Raw genomic sequence first — 22,588 nt, forward strand, 5'->3', positions numbered from 1 at the left:
CCAAAAATTACAGAAATCTTTCCCTTAGTTAGTAAACGCAATAACTTTTGCGCAAACCAATCAAAATACGCTTATCGTGATTATAGGTAGCAGAAAACAAATTGGCTAAAAATTTTAAAAAAATTAGATTTTTACATTTTTTTGGGGGGGAATTTCATATAAAAAAATGTTAAAAATATTGTTATTTTTTCAAAATAAACGCTCTTTTTTTGTTTATAGCGCAGAAAGTAAAAATCGCACTGGTGATCAAATACCGCCAAAAGAAAGCTCTGTTTGTGGGAAAAAAGGACTTAAATTTTGTTTGGGTACGACGTCGCACGACCGCGCAATTGTCAGTTAAAGTCGCACAGCGCCGAATCGCAAAAAGTGGCCTGGACGTAAGACAGCAAAATCCTCCGGTGGTAAAGTGGTTAAAAATGATGTAAGGTTGAGAGCACCATAGATCGGCTAGCTTGCGTTTACTGGGCACTCCAAGATTTTGAAATATTACTCGATCTCCTGGTTGCAAGTTTAAGATGAAAATGCGTTTTATTCCCTTGCAGTGGATGCCTCCAGAGCTTTCTCATAAGCAAGCTTCAAATTTATTCTGAGTCTGTCGCCTCGGTGTGATCTGGAGATGTCCAAAAAGCTAAATCCACTGGCAGATGGGCCTCTCTTCCAAACATCAACCGGTAGGAGGAGTACCCAGTAGAGTCATTCACTGTGCTATTGTAAGCGTGAACTACAGCAGCGATATGGCCCCCCCCCCAATGTTGTTTCTTCTCTAATCGTAAAGTTCCCAGCATGTTAAACAAGGTGCGATTGGACCGTTCAGGTTGTGGGTCTCCTTGGGGATGATAAGGGGTGGTTCTAGACTTTTGAATACATAACAAATCGCAAAGCCATTTTAGTAATTTACTCTCAAAATCCCAGCCTTGATCCGAGTGAAGACACTGGGGCAGGCTGTAATGAACGAAGAACTTCTCCACCAGAGTCTTGGCAACTGTACTGGCTTGTTGGTGCCTGGTCGGCAAAGCTTGAGCATACCGGGTAAAATGATCTGTCACAACCAGGACATTACTGCGTCCAATCAGGTCAGGTTCTAGACACAATAAATCAATGCACACCAGTTCCATTGGTCCTTGACTTCGTAGATGGCCCACTGGGGCAGCTCTGCTGGGCAAAGTCTTTCTTTGAATGCACCGAATGCAAGAACGACAATAACTTTCGAATTCTGTCCTCATGGATGGCCAATAGAAATTATCCCTAACTAGCTTAAACGTTCTATCTGGTCCCAGAGATCTGTGATCACCATGGAGAGCCGTGAACACGGTTAATCGATGCTTTTCTGGAAGAAACATTTTTTGAAATCCTTCTGGTTCTTTAAATGGACACTTCCGATACACAATCCGATCTTCCAATCACAGTCAGTTCTATTCCTTGTAAACTACTTTTGCGCCATCAATCAGACTTTTCAAGAGTCTCTAGCCACCAATTCTTTCTTGACAAGGTCACATAGGGAAGACTTGAGAAGGGACCAACGGGAGCCCTTCTCAAGTCTTCCCTTGTCAGGTGAGGCAACTCTTGACATTGCACTTGAGTCAGATCACAGTAGTAGCAAGGTACTCTAGCCAGGGTAACTCCTATGACTTCGGCTCCCATAGCTCCCTTATGATGATGCTCTACCCCTTGACACACTACCTGAACACCTTCAGGGGTCAGCTGTATCCAATTCCGGGCACTACCATCTGAAACATATGGTATTTGGGATGTTTTCTGTTTTTACCACAAACGAAGCTCCATGCAAGTAGTCTCGTAGCTTGTCTACTACTGCCCACTTGAGGACTAGAAATTCCAATTTGTGTACCGGGTAGTTCTTCTGAGAGAGGGTAAGATTTTGACTCACATAAGCTACTGGACGAAGCTGCCCTGCTGTCTCCTGATACAACACTTCTCCAAGCCCATCTCGGCTAGCATCTACATGCAGTTCATAAGGTTTAGAAGGGTCAGAATAGGCCAAAACCGGAGCTTCTGTAAGACTCTCCTTCAGACATCTAAAAGCCTGTTCACACTTCGGGGTCCACTGATTGTGAACAGACTCACATGGTCTTCTAGGCCCCAACGGCCGTTGCTCCCTCTAACTCAACTTTGGCGACTCTTTATTTCCTTCCCTCTGCAACAACTCGTTCAGGGGTCTCACAATATGTGCAAAGTTCTTTACAAACCTTCTATAGTAGGAGAAGAATTCTAGAAAGGACCTTGGTTCTGTAACTGTCCTTGGCCAAGGCCAAGTGGTAACAGCCTCCAGCTTCTGCGGGTCAGTGGCTACTCCATTTGCCGAGACCACATGCCCCAAGTAGTTAACTGATGTTTGGTAGAATTGACATTTCTCTAACGTCAACTTCAACCCCTCTGCAATAAGCCTTTGGAAAACCTTTTTGGGTCGTGCTTCATGTTCTTCTAGCGTCTTGCCGAACACAATGATATCATTCAGATACACAAGTACCTCTATCAGATTCATATCTCTCACTGTGTTCTCTATCAACCTCTGGAAGGTGGCTTGGACTCCCGACAATCCATGTGGCATGCGCTCAAACTCGAAGAATCCTAATGGGCTGATGAAGGCCGTCGTTTCACGGCCATCTGGGTGCATTGGAATCTGGTAATACCCGCTCTTCAGATCTTACACACTGAACCACTTTGTTCCAGATAGACACTGCAACGCATCTTCTATCTAGGGGTAGTGTACTGATCTGGAATGGTCCTTTCGATTTAGGGTCCGGTAGTCAATATACATACGAATGGTTCAATTTTTCTTACGTACGACTACATTGGGGGACGCGTAAGGGCTCATGGATTTCCTAATGGCCCCAGACTTCTTCAGCTCGGCTAAAGTCTTCAAGGTCACTCAGAGGGATCCGCCGAGCTCTCACCCAGAAAGGTTTGTCAGCACTCAGCTGAATTAGGTGTGGAGCACTCTTGGAACAACCCACATCAAAATCATTCTTGGAAAACATCTCTTCCCACCTTGCTAGCTGGGCTTTAATACTCTCACACCACTTGAGAGGCATAGCAGGATGTTGGACCTGAAAATCCCTTTCCCGGTCCTCTCTGGCGGCCTTCTGAACTAAATTATTCCACGTCACAGGAGTGGCCGCATTCACCAGTCCTAGCACCAGGCTGACAGGTTGTCCTGTAACGTTGCGGATACTGACTGGGACCCTCTCCCCCCCCCCCCGGTTTTTGACAATGTCTTCGTGGGCACAATCTCTGGGATCAATTCTATTCCTGTCTCTTCTCTCAATGGGTCGGATTCCAACACCACAAATGGACCTGGCTGATCCCAAGACAACTTGACAGTGGCCTTCATACATAATCTCTCTGCGGGCTGCAACACCTTCTTTTGAGTGTCCAATCGCCACAACCTCCCTACTCCTTCAACTGGTGCCCTTTGTTTCTAAACAACATGCTGAAAAGCTTGCCCCAAATGTAGATGTATGTCAGGTACCTGAATCGAGACCAAGGTGCGGAGAGGGCTCCCCTTGCGCCTAAGTGCGGCACACCTCTGAAGGTGATACAGGAGGTGTAGCTCCCAACGTAGCACAGGTTGCCAATGGGATGCAGAAAAGTAGAGCTGGTGGATACCAGGAGAGTGTTGGAAGGAGGCTCAGGAACACAGGGAAGCTGACGATAATTCAGCAATGAGAAGGATCCCACAGCAGCCTTTTATAGGCCAGCAAGTGGCTGTGTCTGTCATGCATTGCATTCACCAATTCGCACCTTCACGCTGCTGACAACGTCTGCACGCTGCTCTTACGCCAGGGCATACAGCGATGTGCTGGGTGCGCCCATTAGTACTACTGGCAATATTGCCAGCTCTCCTATGGCCATTTCCCTGACAATGTACCTCTTCTGTGACCGAGCCCTTTGTGGTTAACGGGATGAGTAGTCTTCGCACTAAGTCAGTGTTGGTTCCTATCAACAAGGAATTCTGTCCTGCTCCTGGAGGCAGAGGACAAAAAACTGCTAGCGTATCGAAGGTCTCAGTCTTTCCTGCCAATGAAGGGTTGAAGGTCATCTTGATACAGTATGTATCCATCATACGGAAACTTTTGGGTGCCAATGCCCCAGATTTCCAATTCTTCCAGCTGGCACAGAGGGATATGCTTTAAGTGTTTGTCATAGAAGTCCCGGTACAATAGTGTCACTTGAGTTCCCATATCAAGCTTTAGTGTAGATCCCCTCCATTTGCAGCAAAACTATAGGAGAGGGTCCTACCAAGCTCTTTGGCACCTTTCTAGCTCGTGCACCCGTAGACTGAGTTATAACTAATTTTCTTGTGGCAATGGAGTTCGTTACACCACTTGTTTTGGCATGCTTCTCACTGGTGTCGCCATAGTCTGTTGCGACAATGGGGTTTGCTCCACCACTTGCTTTGGCACATTTCTCACTTGTGACTCTGCAGTCTGAGCCCTAACTAACTTCATCTGTGATGATAGAGACCTCTTTTTTTTTCGTTTAGGAGAGGGTGCATTGACCTCTTGTGTGTCTTTCCCCCCAACCTGGGCGACTCATTTTTAGATACAGGTGGAGAGGTAGAAGGATGAACAGAGGGCCCTACCCTTTGCCTTTTCTTGGATACCTTTCTAGCACTGGAGTTCTTTTTGGTCTCTGGATGCTCAATTGGCTCCTTCACTGAGGTCCCCAGAAGTTTCCCTCCTTCTTTGGGAAGAGTATCTTCTGTAATGCTTTCAACACATTCTCCAGTAACTCGGGACTAACTAACTTCTTAGGGCACTTAGCCCTGAAATGTCCAGCTTCTCCACATTCAAAACATCTCCTTTCCCTGGTGGAGAATAGTCCTGGTCTTCCAAGGTTAAATCTTTGCTCCTGTGTTTTCCCTTGAGTCTCCATCACTCGCATCAGCGCCTGATATATCGGAGCTTGAACCTGAGCAACTTGGGTCATCAACTCTGCAGATTTCAGAATGTAAGCCGACTTTTTGCTGTCTGGGCTCTTGCTCCCCTCTGGATCAGCTTCAGTTTCACTGTCTTCATCTGAGAACTAGGTTCCGCATGAACACAGGCAGAAGCGCTTTCCTTCTTCCTCCCTCCTGCCACTAACTCTCTCGTCCCTTGACTCTTTTCTTCCAACAAAGCTTCCTCCTTCCTTACTTCTCTCATCAGTTCTGGGGAGGTAGGGACTGATTGTGCGCCTTTCAGCAGTGCTCTTTTCAGCATTAATTTCAACACAATGGGATGATTTGGACAGGCCCCTTGTAGTACTTGATCCAGTCGAGCTTGGTCAGCATCCTTGGGGACTATGCCCCCTTCATCTGATGTAACATCCTATCCCCTCGAGAGATGTATTCAAAAAGTCTCTCCCTTCTTTGTTGGTGAGTGAGATCCGGGGTCTTCTCTACCCTTCCAAACACAGCATACAAAGCTACACAGTCCTTTCCAATTCGCAGGTTAGGGATCACTTCGGCCGCTGGGCCCCTGAGGCTCTCACTAAGCCGCTGTCTCTTCACAGCCTCTGGCACACTCCACTCTTCTACCGCCTGAGTGGCCTGACTCATCAAGGTCTCAAATTCCTCTTCTCCATCTGGAGTAGGTAATTGCCCTGAGAAAAACCGGAGCTTCCTATACCCCTGGCCCACATTACTGGAACCATTCTTCACCAAGCTCTCAACTAGCCAGCTCATGTTTGTATAGAATGAAACGGGGGGGGGGGCAGTTCCACAGGAGTCTGCACCAACTGACCTTGTTGTCCCCGCAGTGGCTTGTGGTGATGGTAGCCCCTCTGCAGTCTCTTCCCTCTCTTGAAGCGAGAACACTCGGGCAATTACTCCTTCTGTTAAGGTTACCTCTTCTTCCTGGAAACAGGCAGGTATATCTTGCTGCCACTCCATCAGCACCCACAGTTCAGAGTAAAGTCTGCCTTCACATCCAAAATGTAGGCCCTCTACTCTGGCACTTAGGCCCTCACCCATTGTCGAATCTCCTTCTCTGTACATTCACTTCCTGAGATCTCCAGAACAGTGTTTCACTCCATCGGAGCTCCTTGGGCCCTTCCCCAGGTGGCTGCAGCAACTGAGTCCATCTCTTTTCATCTCATTGGCTCGTGACCGGGCCTGCAGCAGTGAAGAACATCCAAATGTAGCCCTGCCCCCTTGAGGTTTGCTGGCAATTGTATGTTCTTCTGTGCTGCTTTGACCCTGTAAACCGCCCGGCCCTCCTGACACTCTAGGTTCAGACATGTTGTGCATACCTTTAGATGACACACTGACACAATGCAAATAGATTTTAACTACTTAGTTCAGTTTTATAAGAACAATGTAGCGCTAATCATCAGTAAAAAGTTCTCAGAAAGATTAAAAAGTCCATGTAAAGTCCCAATATGATCAGATGAAAAATGTAGCGAATCCGTGATACCACCACCAGACACCCAGTTCACACTGACCCTTACCACATAACGATGATCCCCATGACAGAGATCCCAAATGCCAAAAATAGACTCAGTAGGACTCGATATGTATCCTGGATAATATGCGTCCTTCTCTGGAAGTCTCAGGTCAGTAGTCACAGGTATGTAGGGAATGAAGCACAAAGCAGTATCATAGCGCAGACCATTTATTAACCAGATCAAAATAATAGATTAAAAACACTTACAAGGATCCAATCATAACGAGCATGTAAAGCAGTCCAAATTGTTTCCAAGCATGTTCCGCCACGGCATTCCACCAAAATGATGGCCGCCACGTCTCCTCACTGTGGGCGAGCGTGTCCACTGTGAGGAGACGTGGCGGCCATCATTTTGGTGGAATGCCGTGGCGGAACATGCTTGGAAACAATTTGGACTGCTTTACATGCTCGTTATGATTGGATCCTTGTAAGTGTTTTTAATCTATTATTTTGATCTGGTTAATAAATGGTCTGCGCTATGATACTGCTTTGTGCTTCATTCCCTACATACCTGTGACTACTGACCTGAGACTTCCAGAGAAGGACGCATATTATCCAGGATACATATCGAGTCCTACTGAGTCTATTTTTGGCATTTGGGATCTCTGTCATGGGGATCATCGTTATGTGGTAAGGGTCAGTGTGAACTGGGTGTCTGGTGGTGGTATCACGGATTCGCTACATTTTTCATCTGATCATATTGGGACTTTACATGGACTTTTTAATCTTTCTGAGAACTTTTTACTGATGATTAGCGCTACATTGTTCTTATATTGCTTTTAGATCTGTTTTTTATTCCAGATTCTGTGTAGCAGCTTTTCTATTTGGATTTTATTACCAACTTCTGAAGTTTGTATGTTTGAAGCTTTGAATTTCAGTTAGCGCAGCAATTTTCTTTATTATCGTTAGTTCAGTTTTACTCAAGAAAAAGGCTTGCAAAGAGAATTTATTTAACTAGGCCCTGGGTAAACAGCCAGGGCTCAGTTGAAATAACACTAAAGAACAGTGAATAACCAAATTTTAATAATTAAATACACCAAATATACACAGTATCTTGTAGTAAGTGAATAAAAGCTATACATTGCTATAAGAAACGCTTGATTCCATGCCCCTAAAAAAAAAAAAAAGTGTGGGGTTCCTTTATGAGGGTCTAGTAAGGATGTCAAGAGGGACCCACAAAAAAAAGGCATGCTGCAGCACCCCCCTAAGTTTCACATCAGACACTTTGCCCTCCCCCTTTCCTTGCCTACTAGGTTGCATGTTTGGATAAGGATCTGATGTGGATTTTCTTTAAGGGGGGGGGCACAGACATCTTTTTCTTGATTTTTGTGTGGTGCTCCCCCTTCAATCAATGCCAGACTACCATATAGAATGTGTGTGTGTGTGTTTGTGGGGGGGGTCCCATGCCTTTCTGTGTTGGGTCCCCATTAAAATTTATAAATGACCTGAAGGGCATGCTATAAATTATTGGGAAAACCCCATGCCATTTTTTTAAACTATATCTGGCCACTTCATTTACATAGCCGGGGATTGGGGCCAGGTGACACCACTGGTTGCTAAGGACACAGCGGGTGCCTGCATGCATGGTTTCCTTAACAACCATTGAGAGCAGAAGTATGAAGCTCTCAAAAATAGTAGCAGGAGAAACCCCCCTATTATATATGAATTCAGCTCCTGCTGAACCTGTGTTTGGACTGAACTGGGAGCTCATCCCTAGATTTTGAAAAGTAAAAAGTGCAAGCCCATTCAAACAATTACACCTCAGTTTTAGGGGTAGTTTATTTTAAATCAAAAAGGCACTATATTTAAATTTATATTTTGGGTGAGCATTTAAGCTGATAATTTAGGATTGTAAGTTCTTACAAGCTCACAAGCAGGGCCCTCTGATCCCTCTTGTATTGAATTGTATTGTAACATTAAGGTCTTTCTTCATTTTGTAAGATGCTATGCAAACTGTTGACACTCTATACATCCTAATAACAACAATAATTGTTACCTTTATTCCTTTGATACCTTTTTCCCCACAAAACCCAGGAGTTCCGAAGAAACCCTACAACAAATGCACAAAATCAGAGTATAAGGTCTCATTTTTTATGACTATTAAATGTAATCTTTACTACTTTAAAGAGACGCTGTCACTTTGATATTTAAATAAATGACCATGTTTACTGCAAACAAAAAGTGTTTTAATAGTCACCTGGCCCACTGCCCCTGCTGTCATTCTCCCCTGTATTATTGAGATTCTACTCCTTGAACTGTCTTCTGTATCTCACATTTTTGGGAGCCTGGTCCTGCACTGCACTGCACTTTCTCTGGCTTCTCATACTATCTCTATGCCATTTAGTGCCCATTCACACTACCGCGACTTGTCAGGCGACTGGTCAGCCTGACATGTCGCGGTCCATGCAGTGCTACGGGAACTGTTCTAATAGGAGCGACTCAAGTCGCTCCGACTTAGAAAATAGTTCCTGTACTACTTCGGGGCGACATCGGATCGACTTGCATTGATATTCATTATATGAAGTCCGTGCAAGTTGTGCCAAAGTCGCGGTGCAAAGTCGTGCCGCGGTAGTGTGAACCGGCTCTTAAGGTCAAAGTAATGACATCTGGGCTGGTGGAGAGAATCATAGCACTGAGCAGTGGACCAGGCATCCAAATTGTGTCAGAGGCTGAAGCATCTTCAGGAAACAGTACCTCAAGCATACAGAAGACAATGATTGTGCTGGCAGCAAGACAAGTATGTTTTCAAAGACATCTCTTGCAGGGAATTTATTCATTTATTTTAAATATTAAGAATGGAGAGTCATATCAACCATTTTGCTACCAGATCTAATTTTAATTTTTTCTAGCACACATATTAATGTGCACATTTCAGGCCTCAAGATTATTTAAAACCTTCAAAAACATATTTTTGAAAAGCATAGACTCTGGAGAATAAAAAGGTTGTAGTTGATGCTTTTATGTCAAAAATATTAGTGCACGTTTATCAAACCCATCTTTTTAGTAAAAAAAAAATGCACTAAAAAGGTATTTTTAGTCCACACATATTTGCTGACGATCCTCCGCTCTCCCCACCAACACTTGCCATGGCCATCCTGGGACCCAGGATGGGCTGTGGAGCCTGGGATAAATGAAAAAGGGGTGTCTGGTGGTGGGAGTAGAAAGCTGACAGTTGTCTGAGCAGTTGTAAACAGACTCACAACTATATTTGTAGCAGCAAAAGGGATACAGCAAACATGTCATCAGAGAAGCAAGACCTCTCCTGAAAATGCTAGTTGCCTGCCATGTTAATCCAAAGTATGCAGCCCTCGATGCTCCATTTCTTGTGGGAAAATCCCTATTCATGTAATATTTGTGTGTGTAAAGCTGGGTACAAACTATAAGGCTGGGTTCACATATGTGAGAGCACGGTTTCCAGCCAGTAAGTTTCTGTTCACCGGTTCAGGTGTGATTGAGGTCCAAATTTTTTCCTGAATTCACACCTGAATCTGACCCAAAAATGCACAGGGCCCTTTTGGAATCCACACTGCGGCTGGCATTGACATGTGTGAACAGGCTCAATTAAGAGCTGGTCACACCCGCATGTCATGCGAATTAGATGCGGTGAACCCAGTCTAAGTCTTTTTTTGTTCAACTTAGCAGGCTGAATGGAAAAAAAACAGAGAGATCGCCATACCAACACAAGCTGTGTTGGTGCAGCGATCTCCTCTGCTGTGCTATCGTATTCTGACTGTCCCAGAATGCCCGTTCGACAGAAGGTGGTCATAGGACTGGCTTCTTTAGCACTGACAGCTGTACACACAGGCCGAAAGTTGGCCAATTCCTGATGAACCAAATGATTTTGGACAATTTTCAGCCCATGTGTACCCAGCTTTAGTGCGATCAGGACTGCACACCTATTCATAAAACATATGACCTTACACATCATAAAGTTTAATTTCAGAGTATGTAAAGAGTGCTTTAATTCTGGTGAAAATGTATCCTAACAAAACCTAGAATAGCATTCCAAAAACCAAATTAACTCTGCAGATTGCATATTTTTTTTGCAAAGAAATGAAATGATTTGAATGGGTATAATACATCTCTGATATACCAGGAATAAGGCATGGTCTCTTAGTCTATGAGAATGCAAATCCTGCTTGAAGTAGGTAAAGTGATGTTCATAAAAAAGTCAACTGCATGTCAAATGCACCTTTAAATTAATTCTGAATAATCTCAGAAAGGTCTTAAAATTATGCCATCGACACAAGCCCAAAGCCTGTTGATACAGGCAAATAGGCAGAAAGTAATTAGCCAAAAATAGATTATAACTTCCTAAAGTTTAATGCACATGATAAAGAACATCCTGCACGTAGCAAAGCCTCTGTACATTGCATTATAATTCTATCTTGAGTCTTGTTTCTATTACAACCATGTGCATCTGTCTAGGTATGCATCTTTGCTTTAGCTTGATTGCTTTGTGTATAATTATCCCTGGTACATCAGATGTGTATTAGAAATTCAAATGAGGAATGCTTTTAATTATATATTATTTGCCACGATAATATGATGGTTGGTGTGCTTACTAATTCAATATAGAAGTATATATTTATGTTTGTGAGCAGAACATTTTGATTAGAAACCATTAAAAAACATTACAAACACAGTTTAGTAAATCAATGCTATTTTATGTACGAATAGTTGAATAAGTAAGGTAGGACCTCTCAGGACAGTATCTCTGTTTCTTCTGAGATTTGGGATGAGCGGTCTTTGCTGCTGAAGAATAGTCTGCATTGTGTCTGACTGTGAAGGGGCACAGCATGACACTGCCTGAGAGGGGAGCCAGCAACCGATGGGTCAAAGTATCACTTCCACCTTATAGAGAGGTCAAGATGCCTATCCAAAGAGGTCCCTGGGGCTCCAATCTCACCTTGTAATCTCAAAGTGTGAAGTCTAGTAAAACTATCCAGGACTGAACATGAGAACAGTGCGTACAAAGCCAACAAATTTAAAAACATATCTGCAAACTCACTTCATCTCCCTTTTCACCAGAGGGACCTTGATCACCTTTGAAGCCTTGTGGCCCCTGAAAAAAAACAGATCAGAATATCAGAATGGATATAGATACAGATGCATGATCCAACTGTAGAATTATTTGTTTTTATGAAAGGTTAGTGAGTCAATGTCCATACTCGCTCACAAAAACCAACCCAGCCAACTGATAATTTTCCCAAGAGCAATGGGCTTCGGGCATCCAATGCTATTCATAGATGTGAAGACTGATGCTCATCTAATTTGTTCCACTTGCATATTATATTACTAAGCACAGATTTCACCACTATTGTGCTCACATGCTAGAGTTACTCTGCCCTATTCGTGCCAACAGTCTCCATCCTCCATATAGCAGAGACACTTAATGGATTTATTTTTCAGCCAGTAAAGCAATAAAAAAAATAAATGAAAAAAGTTGTTTGTATGTATCATGAAATACTGGCACAAACATTTGACACTGGGAGCCAGTTTTTTAAGTTCATGAATGTTGTCAGAATGTAACATTTTACATGCACTCATATGTATCAAAATGAATGAAAAAATATCAGATCTTTTTCTTTAAAGCCCAACTGACATTTCACTGTTATATTGCAAATTTTATGATTTTGAATTATTTTCACTTAGAAATGCCTTTAATATGCATTGTTCTCTCAGTGTAAATCCACTTCCTGCCCTCCCACTCCAGTGATCTATGCTGGTATAGATGAGATTTGGCCCCACCCTCATCACAAGCAAGATATAGAGTGAAGAAGACAGGGAGCGCATCTGACAAGGACTTTTATAGGGATTAGTGATGAGCTCAAATGTGTTCAGATTCTACTCTGAACACGCCTAAGCGAGCCCTCTAGAAACATGGTTACCTGAACCAGGCCAATGATTTGTGACCATATACAGTTGGACAGCACACTCATATTAACACACACTGCTGCACTGCTATGATATGAAAGTGGAAGTCAGATTTTAAAAATGGAGGCATTTGGTACAATAAATTGGACTATGTGTGCATTTCTGTGACTAACTGGGCTTAAACTAATATATCCTAGCTTTACAACACCTCCATTTCGGTCAGTACCAACAGAAATATATTTTTCACTTTACTGTCTTTAACAGCAATCCCCAGCTAGTACTTCCCAGCACTGCTTTTTTGCCAATGTATTACCCTATTTCTCAAGTCACTGCCCAACACTGGACACTGGTCCCTCCTTGCATACCTTTGCTCCTGGTGTTCCAGGCGATCCTACTTTACCATCTAATCCCGGAGTGCCTTCCTTCCCCGGAATGCCAGCTACCCCTTGAACTCCTGGTAATCCTGGCAGCCCCTGCAAAAAGTTGATGACAAGCAATCATTGTGGTCGTGACACTGAGAGACAGGAGTGTACAGAGTGGATAAGTGATACACCAAGAACAACACACTCCACAATGTTGGTCACCCACAGGACAAACATTTTCATATCAGCCATGTTATTTCATTAGGGTTTTTCATATGTGTCACATGACATCGCCACACATGTGCCTTACATTATTTATCATGTGATTGCCTTTTTGATTATTTTTTGATGATGTGATTGCCATTTGGTAAGAATGAGATCAGTAAATAATCCATGCACTAACTGATAATTGCACATTTTGAGCAATGCAAACACAAAGCATTGGAGTAGAGGAACGAACACAACATTTTTGAGCGCATCAGGCTCTGAACTACATATCTGCAGTGCTCCTATTCATAAGAAAAAGACCTTAAAGTCTTAAATATTTGTATTTACTGATTTCAGCAGTGGGTGGTTGTTTTAAACTAATATTCTGTTCTTTAATTTGGCTATACACATCAGAACTGGAGCAGCAGCTGGGTATTGCTGAAGCTGGTTAGGACTGTTGGGTCTTGAAAGTCTGGAGCACTTCAGCTTGTACTGATTAAAGCAGAATTTCATTTAAACATGAAAAGAAAAATGAGGCAACTGTGACTCTCATTCACTTGTGCAGGAGTGACGACATCCCAGCCCATTACCGGCCAAAGAGACCATAAGAAGATGGAAGTGCACATGACCAACTGGAGTGCTGACAGTGCAGCGCTAGAGGGGATTGACAGCACAGCGCTAGACCCCAAATTCCCACTTAAAAGTAATGCACTTAAAAGTATTCAAAACGCCAAAATCTGCGTTTTTAAATACTGTTATTTTTTTTCAAATTGGTGCCGTTGGCAGCCGAAAAAACTGGAAGTGACATTGCTTCCGGGTTACTACATCGGAGACTCGATCAAAGCCGAATCTGGCTTAGTTTGGGACTTCAGCCAGCTGGCGGATGTGCCGGCTGGTTGCTCAGGTCTCCCGATGGGACAGGAGACCGAGGCAGGGCGGCCGAAGGTGACCCACATCCCCCTCCCACCCCTTCTGATAATGGCTGAGTGGCTGCTGAGCCGCATCAGTTGTTATCATTAGAAAGCCGTCCGCCGGCTCTAAAAATACAGTACCGGGGTAATGCCTCTAGCTGCAGGCAACACCCCGGTACAACCAATTCATCAAACCGGTACAGGTACGTCGGTTTGCAGTAAGTGGTTAAGGAATATGTATTAACCGAACATTTCATATTACACATATGGGTCTGCTGTACCATGTACTTGTGTTATAAAGCATGCTTTTCTCTTTGTATTTCTCCCTTTGTGTGAAATACCTGGGGATCCTGCTAGTCCCCCTGCTTTCCGATTGCAAACTGACCACACTAGGCAGGAGAGCACATCCATCTCAGCGTGATCAGTTTCCTGGCTGTGCTGAGCGCACAGCCTGCCCGTCCTCCAATTGTCAGACTTGGGCTGACATCCCCCACACCCCCTTGCACAGCCATTCACTGGAAAGCTCAGTGTGCTGCTGTTTCTCCCCCTCTTAAAGCCCCTCACACAGCTGAAACAGAGATTATGTGATCATTTCTAAAAAAAAGTTATATATATATATATATATATATATATATATATATATATACGTATATATATATATATATCTATATCTATATATATATATATACACACACACATACACACACAGTATCTCAAAAAAGTGAGTACACCCCTCACATTTTTGTAAATAGTTTACTATACCTTTTCATGTGACAACACTGAAGAAATTATACTTTGATACAATGTAAAGTAGTGAGTGTACAGCTTGTATAACAGTGTAAATTTGCTGTCCCCTTAAAATAACTCAACACACAGCCATTAACCTCTAAACCGCCGGCAACAAAAGTGAGTACCCCCCTAATAGAAAATGTCCAAATTGGGCCCAAAGTGGTGTGGCCACCGTTATCTTTCAGCATCGCCTTAACCCTCTTGGGCATGGAGTTCACCAGAGCTTCACAGGTTACCACTGAAGTCCTATTCCCCTCCTCCATGACAACATCACGGAGCTGGTGGATGTTAGAGGCCTTGCACTCCTCCATTCCCCATTTGAGGATGCTCAATAGGGTTTGGGTCTGGAGACATGCTTGGCCAGTCCATCACCTTTATCCTCAGCTTCTTTAGCAAGACAGTGGTCGTCTTGGAGGTGTGTTTGGGTTTGTTATCATGTTGCTTCAGTATGTCACAGTTGGAATTCATGGTTCCCTCAATGAACTGTAGCTCCCCAGTGACAGCAGCACTCATACTGCCCCAGACCATGACACTCCTAGCACCATGCTAGACTGTAGGCAAGACACACTTGTCTTTGTACTCCTCACCTGGTTGCCGCCACACACGCTTGACACCATCTAAACCAAATAAGTTTATCTTGATCTCATCAGACCATGGGACATGATTAAAGTAATCCATGTCCTTAATCTGCTTTTTGCCAGCAAACTGTTTGTACATCAGCTTGTGCATCATCGTTAGAAGAGGCTTCCACCAGGGACGACAGCCATGCAGACCAATTTGATGCAGTGGATGGAGTATGGTCTGAGCACTGACAGGCTGACCTCCCACCCCTTCAACCTCAATGCTGGCAGCACTCATACATTTCCCAAAGACAACCTCTGGATATGACGCTGAGCACGTGCACTCAACTTCTTTGGTCGACCATGGCGAGGCCTGTTCTGAGTGGGAACTGTCCTGTTAAACCGCTGTATGGTCTTGGCCACCGTGCTGCAGCTCAGTTTCTGGGTCTTGGCAATCTTCTTATAGCCTAGGCCATCTTTATGTAGAGCAACAATTCTTTTTTTCAGATCCTCAGAGAGTTCTTTGCCATGAGGTGCCATGTTGAACTTCCAGTGTCCAGTATGAGAGAGTGAGAGCGATAACACCAAATTTAACACACCTGCTCCCCATTCAGACATGAGACCTTGTAACACTAATGAGTCACATGACACCGGGGAGGGAAAATGGTTAATTGGCAAATTTACGCTGTTATACAAGCTGTACACTCACTACTTTACATTATAGCAAAGTGTAATTTCTTCAGTGTTGTCACATGAAAAGATATAATAAAATATTTACAAAAATGTGAGGGTTGTACTCACTTTTGTGAGATACTGTATATATAAATTAGCGATCGATCAATATCATTTTTCCGTTCCCGATATTTTGCCGATCGCATATCGGTATCGGCCGATATTGTCCGATATTTTCACACATGTAAAAATTACCCAAAAAAACACAAATTTTGACACAAATCTCTTAACAAACATGTTAATCTTTATTTATTAACATTTTTAACATTATGTGCTTGTTCTTCACACCTTAACTGCATAAAAACTGATAAAAAAACCTAAATTGCAAGGAGTTGGACATTAGCATTTCAAATCATCTGATTGTGCATTATGTATAATAAAGTGCTGCAGTAGTGGACTCATTCTGTTGAAGAAGCATCTGCAGTAATCTCACACATGGGATCACAAAGGAAACAGATGAGTCCTAATGACTCCCCTCCAGTGTCACTTCCTCAATGGGTACGAGTGTCTCTATAATGTTGCCTACTATGTCCCACTGATCTGCAGTAGGGCAAGAATGTCCTCCAAGTCCATATTCACCAGAATATATAGTGAGAGCTCGCTTCTGCTCCAGCATCCTCTGTAACATGTGTAACGCTGAGTTCCATCGTGTTGGAACAGCCATCAGGTTGTTTTTGGGTAGGCCAAGGTCTTCCTGAATGCACCCCAGTCGCTGCTTGGCAAGAACAGAATGGCGGAAATGGCCTGCGCACTTCTTCAGCATGGTAATAATATCCAGCAAAGCTTCCTGGGGTGACAGACCATCATTTACCACCAGTTGGAGGGTATGTGCCATGCAACTGAGGTCTGACACTTCAGCAAGTCTCATACCTTTAACCATGTACGCTCCATTGTCTCGCAGCACAAGCATCACTCGGTCTTTGCTGATTCCCCATTCTTCTAGCATGCCTAGAAACATTTCTTTAATGTACTTCCCAGTGTGGGATCCTTGCATCAATTTTGTATTCAACACCAAATGCCTTCTTGTCCATCCACTGTCAATGTAGTGGCATGTAAGACTCATTAGTGATTCTGTTTGTCCTGACCAGCAGTCCATTGTGAATAATAGTGAGTTGCCAGCATTCTCTGGTTTCAGCATAGTCTTAACTTTGTCAACGACCTTTTGGTGAATCTTTTGCAGTATTTCAGTTCGATAAAACTTGTTATTTTTCAGTGTGTATCTTGGCTCAACTATGGACATCAACCGCTTAAATCCAGAGTCAGACACTATTGTAAATGGCTGGTTATCAGTGACCATCATCTCTGTGATTACTCTCTCCAGCAGTTGTGATCTTCCATCAGATTTTTGCCACCTGTTTTTTTTCTGAAACATATCTGTTACTGTTGCCTGGGATAGGGATGATTCTTACCCTTATCTGTCTGATTATCTCCTACTCTATTAGCTTTTAGACGATCTCTGAAAACCCTCCTCTTCAGAGAAGCCTATCCTACCCACACCTGACAACTGTACCTTCATTTTCTCCATCAGCTCATCCCCCACAGCTATTGCCTTTTGTTTCACTTGACCCCCCCCCCCCCCCCTTCTAGATTGTAACTTCTAACCAGCAGGGCCCTCTAAATCCTCCTGTATTGAATTGTATTGTAACTTTACTTTCTTCCCTCATATTGTAAAGTGCTGCGCAAACTGTCAGCGCTATATAAATCCTGTATAATAATAATAATTCAACCTTGTGATTCATTTTGTTTTTTCTGTCCTGCATGATACAATTCAAGATGATGAACTCTTAGATGGGCCCAAAGATTAGACATATTTTTGTTTTTTGCAGTTATTGATCCCATGCTCACATTGTTTTTGCATGTTTTGCACAGTGCTACTAATTTTCCTGGCGATGGAGAAGAGAAATACTCTCAGACCACACTTTAAATTTTTCTATCTCCATCCATCTCCATTGAATATAGAAAGAGTCATTCAGAGTTAGACACTAATATTGGCTTACACAAAATGGCTGGCTGGCACCCTGAGGTGGCTGGCACCCTGTTGTGGTGGGTGGCTGTCTGGCTGGCAGGCACCGTGTGGTGGGTGGGTGGCTGGCTGGCACCCTGTGGTGGCTGGCACCCTGTTGTGGTGGGTGGCTGTCTGGCTGGCAGGCACCGTGTGGTGGGTGGGTGGCTGGCACCCTGTTGTAGTGGGTGGCTGTCTGGCTGGCAGGCACCGTGTGCTGGGTGGGTGGCTGGCTGGCACCCTGTGGTGGATGACACCCGGTTGTGGTGGGTGGCTATCTGGCAGGCACTGTGTGGTGGGTGGCTGGCTGGCACCCTGTGGTGGCTAGCACCCTGTTGTGGTGGGTGGCTGTCTGGCTGGCAGGCACCGTGTAGTGGGTGGGTGGCTGTCTGGCACCCTGTGGTGGCTGGCACCCTGTTGTGGTGGGTGGCTGTCTGGCTGGCAGGCACTGTGTGGTGGGTGGGTGGCTGGCTGGCAGCCTGTGGTGGCTGGCACCCTGTTGTGGTGGGTGGCTGTCCGGCTGGTAGGCACTGCATGGTGGGTGGGTGGCTGGCACCCTGTGGTGGCTGGCACCCTGTAGTGGTGGGTGGCTGTCCGGCTGGTAGGCACCGTGTGGTGGGTGGCTGGCTGGCACCCTGTGGTGGCTGTCTGGCTGGCAACCTGTGTGGTGGCTGGCCTGGCGCGTACAGACCCAGGGCCTGTGGCTGGAGAGCTGGTACAGTCAGGAGTCAGATGGAGGAGGATTCAGGCAGGGCCTGTGGCTGGCTGGCTGGTTGGACTGTGTGGGACTGGGTTGCTGGCTGGCACCAGGCAGCTGTGGGTGGTGGGCGGCCAGGGCGGCTGTGTTACAGAACAGAGAGATACAGAACATGTGTCAGAGTGTTTGGTCACTGTTACAATTTATCACAGAACGGATAGAATACAGAACGTGTGTCAGACTGTTGGTCACTGGCACTGCACTCACTAGATGTAGCAGAATTCTTCTTGTTTCGACTCTCCCGACCGACCATGCAGACTCCAGTATGGCAGCGGCGGGTAACACATTGTAGGAGGCAGAGGGAGTTGGCCTAGGAGCTGTCCAGTGCGTGGAGGCGCAACATAAGCGATGATGTCACGAAAATATTGGCAATATCGGTAAATCAAAAGCCGATTTCGATATATCGGGGAAAGTCCATATTGGCCCTCAATATATTGGCTATGCCAATAATCGGTCGATCTCTAATATAAATATATATTGTGTATACACACACACGTTTTGCCTTGCATTTCTGTTTTATACTGAATGGGTTGTTTTTTTTTTTTACAAGATAAGGGTTCACATATACTTTAATTCCCCTTCAGAGTGGGTGTCACATGCTGTTCTGATGTTCTGATGATACAGTGAAATGAAATAAGGGAAAATCTTTTCAGCGGGTTAAAAACTTGACAGAAGTCATAAATACAGTTGTGCTCATAAGTTTACATACCCTGGCAGAATTTATGATTTCTTGGCCATTTTTCAGAGAATATGAATGATAACACAAAAACTTTTCTTTCACTCATGGTTAGTGAAGCCATTTATTATCAATCAACTGTTTTTACTCTTTATAAATCATAATGACAACAGAAACTACCCAAATGACCCTGATCAAAATTTTACTTACGCCAGTTCTTAATACCGTGTATTGCCCCCTTTAACATCAATGACAGCTTGAAGTCTGTTGTGGTATTTGTGGATGAGGCTCTTTATCTTCTCAGATGGTAAAGCTGCCCATTCTTCCTGGCAAAAAGCCTCCAGTTCCTGTAAATTCTTGAACTGTCTTGCATGAACTGCACGTTGGAGATCTCCCCAGAGTGGCTCAATGATATTGAGGTCAGGAGACTGAGATGGCCACTCTAGAACCTTCACTTTATTCTGCTGTAGCCAATGACAGGTCGACTTGGCCTTGTGTTTAGATTATTGTGTTAAAATACTTCAATCATTGTCATGTTGAAATTTCCAAGTACGTCCCATGCACAGCGTTCGGGCTGATGAATGCAAATTTTTCTCCACTATTTTTTGATAATATACTGCATTAATCTTACCATCAATTCTGACCAAATTTTCCTGTGCCTTTGTAGCTCACACATCCCCAAAACATGACGTTAAGAGCCGGTTCACATACAGGTGATCCGACTTCCCGGGGCGACCTGTGAAGTCGCGGTGCACAGCTCGCACCGTGACCTCGGAGCGGCATGCACGGACTTCATATCATTGAAGTCAATGCAGGTCGCTCCAGGTCGCCCCAAAGTAGTACAGGACCCTTTTTCTAAGTCGGAGCGACTTGTGTCGCTCCTATTAGAACGGGTCCTGTGCTACTCTATGGCAGGCGTCCCACGGCGACTTGTCAGGCGACCAGGTCACCTGACAAGTCGCCCCAGTGTGAATGGGGTCTTATGGTTGTGGCCAAAAAGCTACGTTTTGGTCTCATCACTCCAAATTACTTTGTGCCAGAAGGTTTGAGGCTTGGTGCTGTCTGGCGTATTGTAAGCCACTTTGTGGCATTTGCATAGTAATGGCTTTCTTCTGGCGACTCGACCATGTAGCCCATCTTCCTTCAAGTGCCTCCTTATTATGCATCTTGAAACAGCCACACCACATGTTTTCAGTGTCCTGTATTTCACCTGAAGTTATTTGTGGGTTTTTCTTTGCATCCTGAACAATTTTCCTGGCACTTGTGGCAGAAGTTTTAGTTGGTCTACCTGACCGTGGTTTGGTTTCAACAGAACTCCTTATTTTCAACTTCTTGATTAGTGTTTGAACACTACTGATTGGCATTCTCAATTCCTTGGATATATTTTTATATCCCTTTCCTGTTTTATACAGTTTAACTACCTTTTCCCGCAGATCCTTTGACAATTCTTTTGTTTTCCCCATGACTCAGAATCCAGAAACGTCACTGGATGAAAGATGCAAGGGTCTGTCAGGAGCCCAGAAACTCATTGACCTGTTATAGACATACACTTATTACAAGCAAATAGGTCACAGGTGAGGATGGTTACCTTTAATAGCCATTCAAACTCCTTTGTGTCAACTTGTGTGCATGTTATTAGGCCAAAATCACCAGGGTATGTAAACTTTTGATCAGGGTCATTCGGGTAGTTTCTGTTGTCATTATGCAGAGTAAACACAGTTGATTAATAATAAATGGCTTCAGCCAAACACTAACCATGAATGAAAGAAACGTTTTTGTGTGATCAATAATATTCTCAGAAAAATGGCCAAGAAATCATAAATTCTGCCAGGGTATGTAAACCTGTAAACTTATGAGCACAACTGTATATACATTCTATCAGAAACTAGATTAAAAAAAATAGGTTTTGGCTGGAGTGCTGCTTTAACTTCTACTACTTCACCATTAACTCCATCTCATTAAGGACAATTCTTACCATGGGGCCGCATTGTCCTTTTATACCAGGCCACCCTGGAGGTCCAGTCATTCCCTGTAAATGAAAATAATATCCTTGTGAGATAAATTGTGAACTTATTTTTCTGGCTAGTAAGTAATACTGTAAATAGACACTAGATTGGTTGTCAGACACCCGTAGATTGCGATCTACCAGTACTTTGTAGATTGTGGCCAGGTGACTGGTAGATTGTGGTCTGGGCTGGCTGACCCACTATCCCAGAGCATCAAACAGAGTGCAATGCAGAGGGACTACTTGTAAAGTTTGAGCTGTAGTAGGAAGCAAGAGTGGCATAAGCAGATACCTCCTCTGTGGTGCTGGCTCCTGTCCCATGTGGAGTGATACCAACTGCACACCTCTTATACCGGCTAGCGGTTTCCAGAGTGGTGCCAGCAGCAGAAAAGAAGAGATCTTCAAGCCAGTGTGAAGCAATACAATGGGCATAATAGTATAGGGCTGCTTTCACACTGATGTGCTGCAGTGTACCCACACTGCGGGTGCAGTGCAGTGTACCTGCAGCTTTTCTGTGCTTACAGTGGGTACGGAAAGTATTCAGACCCCCTTAAATTTTTCACTCTTTGTTATATTGCAGCCATTTGCTAAAATCATTTAAGTTCATTCTTCTTCCTCATGAATGTACACATAGCACCCATACTGACAGAAAAACACAGAATTGTTGACATTGTTGCAGATTTATTAAAAAAGAAAAACTGAAATATCACATGGTCCTAAGTATTCAGACCCTTTGCTGTGACACTCATATATTTAACTCAGGTGCTTTCCATTTCTTCTGATCATCCTTGAGATGGTTCTACACCTTCATTTGAGTCCAGCTGTGTTTGATTATACTGATTGGGCTTGATTAGGAAAGCCACACACCTGTCTATATAAGACCTTCCAGATCACAATGCATGTCAGAGCAAATGAGAATCATGAGGTCAAAGGAACTGCCTGAAGAGCTCAGAGACAGCATTGTGGCAAGGCACAGATCTGGCCAAGGTTACAAAAAGATTTCTGCTGCACTTAAGGTTCCTAAGAGCACAGTGGCCTCCATAATCCTCAAATGGAAGACGTTTGGGACGACCAGAACCCTTCCTAGAGCTGGCCGTCCGGCCAAACTGAGCTATCGGGGGAGAAGAGCCTTGGTGAGAGAGGTAAAGAAGAACCCAAAGATCACTGTGGGTGAGCTCCAGAGATGCAGTCAGGAGATGGGAGAAAGTTGTAGAAAGTCAACCATCACTGCAGCCCTCCACCAGTCGGGGCTTTATGGCAGAGTGGC

General features: G+C 44.1%; 1 protein-coding gene across 1 annotated transcript in view; it reads right to left on the minus strand.

The window, feature by feature from the left end:
- The window catches only part of LOC309560568 (uncharacterized protein), a gene marked incomplete at its 3' end in the record, with an annotated part of 405,804 nt that overhangs the window by 96,158 nt on the left and 287,058 nt on the right, over positions 1 to 22,588 (minus strand). The window contains exons 12-15 of the mRNA XM_082264193.1: positions 21,292 to 21,345; positions 12,686 to 12,793; positions 11,455 to 11,508; positions 8,440 to 8,493 (exon numbers count right to left, since the gene is read on the minus strand). Of these exons, the coding sequence (XP_082120319.1) occupies positions 8,440 to 8,493; positions 11,455 to 11,508; positions 12,686 to 12,793; positions 21,292 to 21,345 (270 nt within the window). The remainder of the gene's footprint in view (positions 1 to 8,439; positions 8,494 to 11,454; positions 11,509 to 12,685; positions 12,794 to 21,291; positions 21,346 to 22,588) is intronic.

The sequence above is a fragment of the Pelophylax lessonae genome (genome assembly GCF_965119305.1).
Source record: "Pelophylax lessonae genome assembly, chromosome: 7".
In the NCBI taxonomy this organism is placed as follows: domain Eukaryota; kingdom Metazoa; phylum Chordata; class Amphibia; order Anura; family Ranidae; genus Pelophylax; species Pelophylax lessonae.